The sequence below is a fragment of the Rhagoletis zephyria genome, unplaced genomic scaffold (genome assembly GCF_001687245.7).
Source record: "Rhagoletis zephyria isolate East Lansing unplaced genomic scaffold, Rhagoletis_zephyria_1.1 Rzeph_scaffold_00541, whole genome shotgun sequence".
Lineage (NCBI taxonomy): Eukaryota > Metazoa > Arthropoda > Insecta > Diptera > Tephritidae > Rhagoletis > Rhagoletis zephyria.
In genome coordinates this window covers 1-1836 of record NW_016157625.1, presented here as the reverse complement: position 1 = coordinate 1836, position 1836 = coordinate 1, and the positions used below count along the sequence as shown (strand labels likewise).

The 1836-nt window shown below is 38.6% G+C and overlaps 1 protein-coding gene across 1 annotated transcript; it reads left to right on the top strand.

The window, feature by feature from the left end:
- Window positions 1-1148: 1148 nt before the first annotated feature.
- On the top strand, window positions 1149-1655 carry LOC108360228 (E3 ubiquitin-protein ligase RNF126-like; the record flags this gene model as incomplete). Its single annotated transcript, XM_017612438.1, has 1 exon — window positions 1149-1655. A coding segment is annotated over exon 1 (507 nt), but the record flags the coding sequence as incomplete, so codon positions are not given.
- Between the last annotated feature and the right edge of the window lie 181 nt (window positions 1656-1836).

Sequence of the window (1836 nt, the reverse complement as noted above, 5' to 3'; positions counted from 1 at the left end):
AAGGAAAAGAATATTAACCTTTGTAAGCACTACTATAAGAATTTTTTTTATCTTGTCAATAAATTTGTATTAGAATTAAAAATGAAGTTCTAAGTTTTTTGTTTAACTATGGCCGAAACCAAAAGTAAGTTTGTTGTTGGAAAAATGGGAGCTCCCTACTAATTATAGCAAACACTAATGGGAGCCAATTGGAAAGGTGGCAATAACTGCAGAGAAGGCATTTGTCTGTTACTTAACGTGACTTAGTTTTTGTTGTAGATAATTTTTGATTGGTCTGTTTGAATAATTTATTGTTGTCGGTCCGTTAGTGTGCACAGAATTTTTTTTATGGCTTGCTGGTGTAGGATATTCTTTGTGTTGCCCTTATTTCGTAACCCACTCCATTGGCTGAATCTCCGGGCTGGACACAAAGCAAGGTGCACACGGGGGTAACGTAAGAAGAGTCTTGGAGGAGCTTTTAAATTTTCGCACTACACAGCAGGTGACCATAAGAAAATGGCGCCCAACGTGGGGCCCACTAAACGTGAGAGCTCCTAGTGTTTCAATAGAAACCTTGTTTTTTTTTGTAAAGTTGTTTTTTTTAGATAAATATTTGCTTGGAATGCCTTGTGTTCGCTTTATGCTGATACAGTCGCCCAGTAAATGCATACTTCGTTTCTGCTTGATCCTCTTCTGTATTTATTTAGATCATTTCCTTGTCAAGCTGGAGTGCAGTTGAAAGCTCTGCTGAATGCTGACTTTACTGACCAGTCTGATGATTTTGATCTGATGAATCTTAATTAAATGCACTTTAAGGGAAAACTTAGAATATTTATTTTGTTGGACTTTTCTCTGACGTGTAGACACGGAGCAAAACCACATTTAAATATTCAAAGTGATAACACATATTATGATTTCAGTGTCATCCTGCGTTTCTATCTTTTTATCTTGCAACAAACGAACCTTTTTGGGAGTAGGCCAAATCAAAACAAAGTAATAAATATATAAATAAAAAGAAACTTAAATTTTTGATACATATGTATGTATATATGCATACATACATATTTCGTATACCGTTTATACCTAGATTTTTGTACTAACTTTTTTTTTGAATCGCTGAAGACGTTTATTTTTACAACGTTTTTTTTATGAATAAACAAAAAAGAAGTATGCCCCTTAGACATAGCACTGAGAATTTATCGAGGCCGTGCGTTGTTTGCCGTGAATATTTTTCGCATGGTCAAGATTTATTACGTACCGCCTGCAATCATTCCTTTCACCGTTCTTGCCTATTATCCTGGCTGAAACAAAACAAATCGTGCCCACAGTGCAAGGCCACTTGTACTTCGAGTCAATTCTCCGATAAAAGTTCTACAGGCATTAAAACCAGATCACAAGCTAGTACACAAAGTGGAGTACCTCAGAGTGCCTCACAACTATCCGTATCTCAAGGTGCTGTGGCTCGTCCCCAGCAACTACAAACTCAAACACAACCACCGCAACTTCGAACGCCGACAGATAGCTCAGATATTCAACCAGGTGCAGGTAGTCCCCCAATAACTTCGGCAAGCGGAAACACAGCTGAAAATGAGCTCAACGAAAGTAGAATTCGAAATATTGTGACCGCAGTTGTATCAGCAAGGCAAGCTGTAGCTTTTGAGGAGCTCGAAAACAGGGTNTAAAACAAATCGTGCCCACAGTGCAAGGCCACTTGTACTTCGAGTCAATTCTCCCAAAAAAGTTCTACAGGCATTAAAACCAGTTCACAAGCTAGTACACAAAGTGGAGTACCTCAGAGTGCCTCACAGCTATCCGTATCTCAAGGTGCTGTGGCTCGTCCCCAGCAACTACAAACTC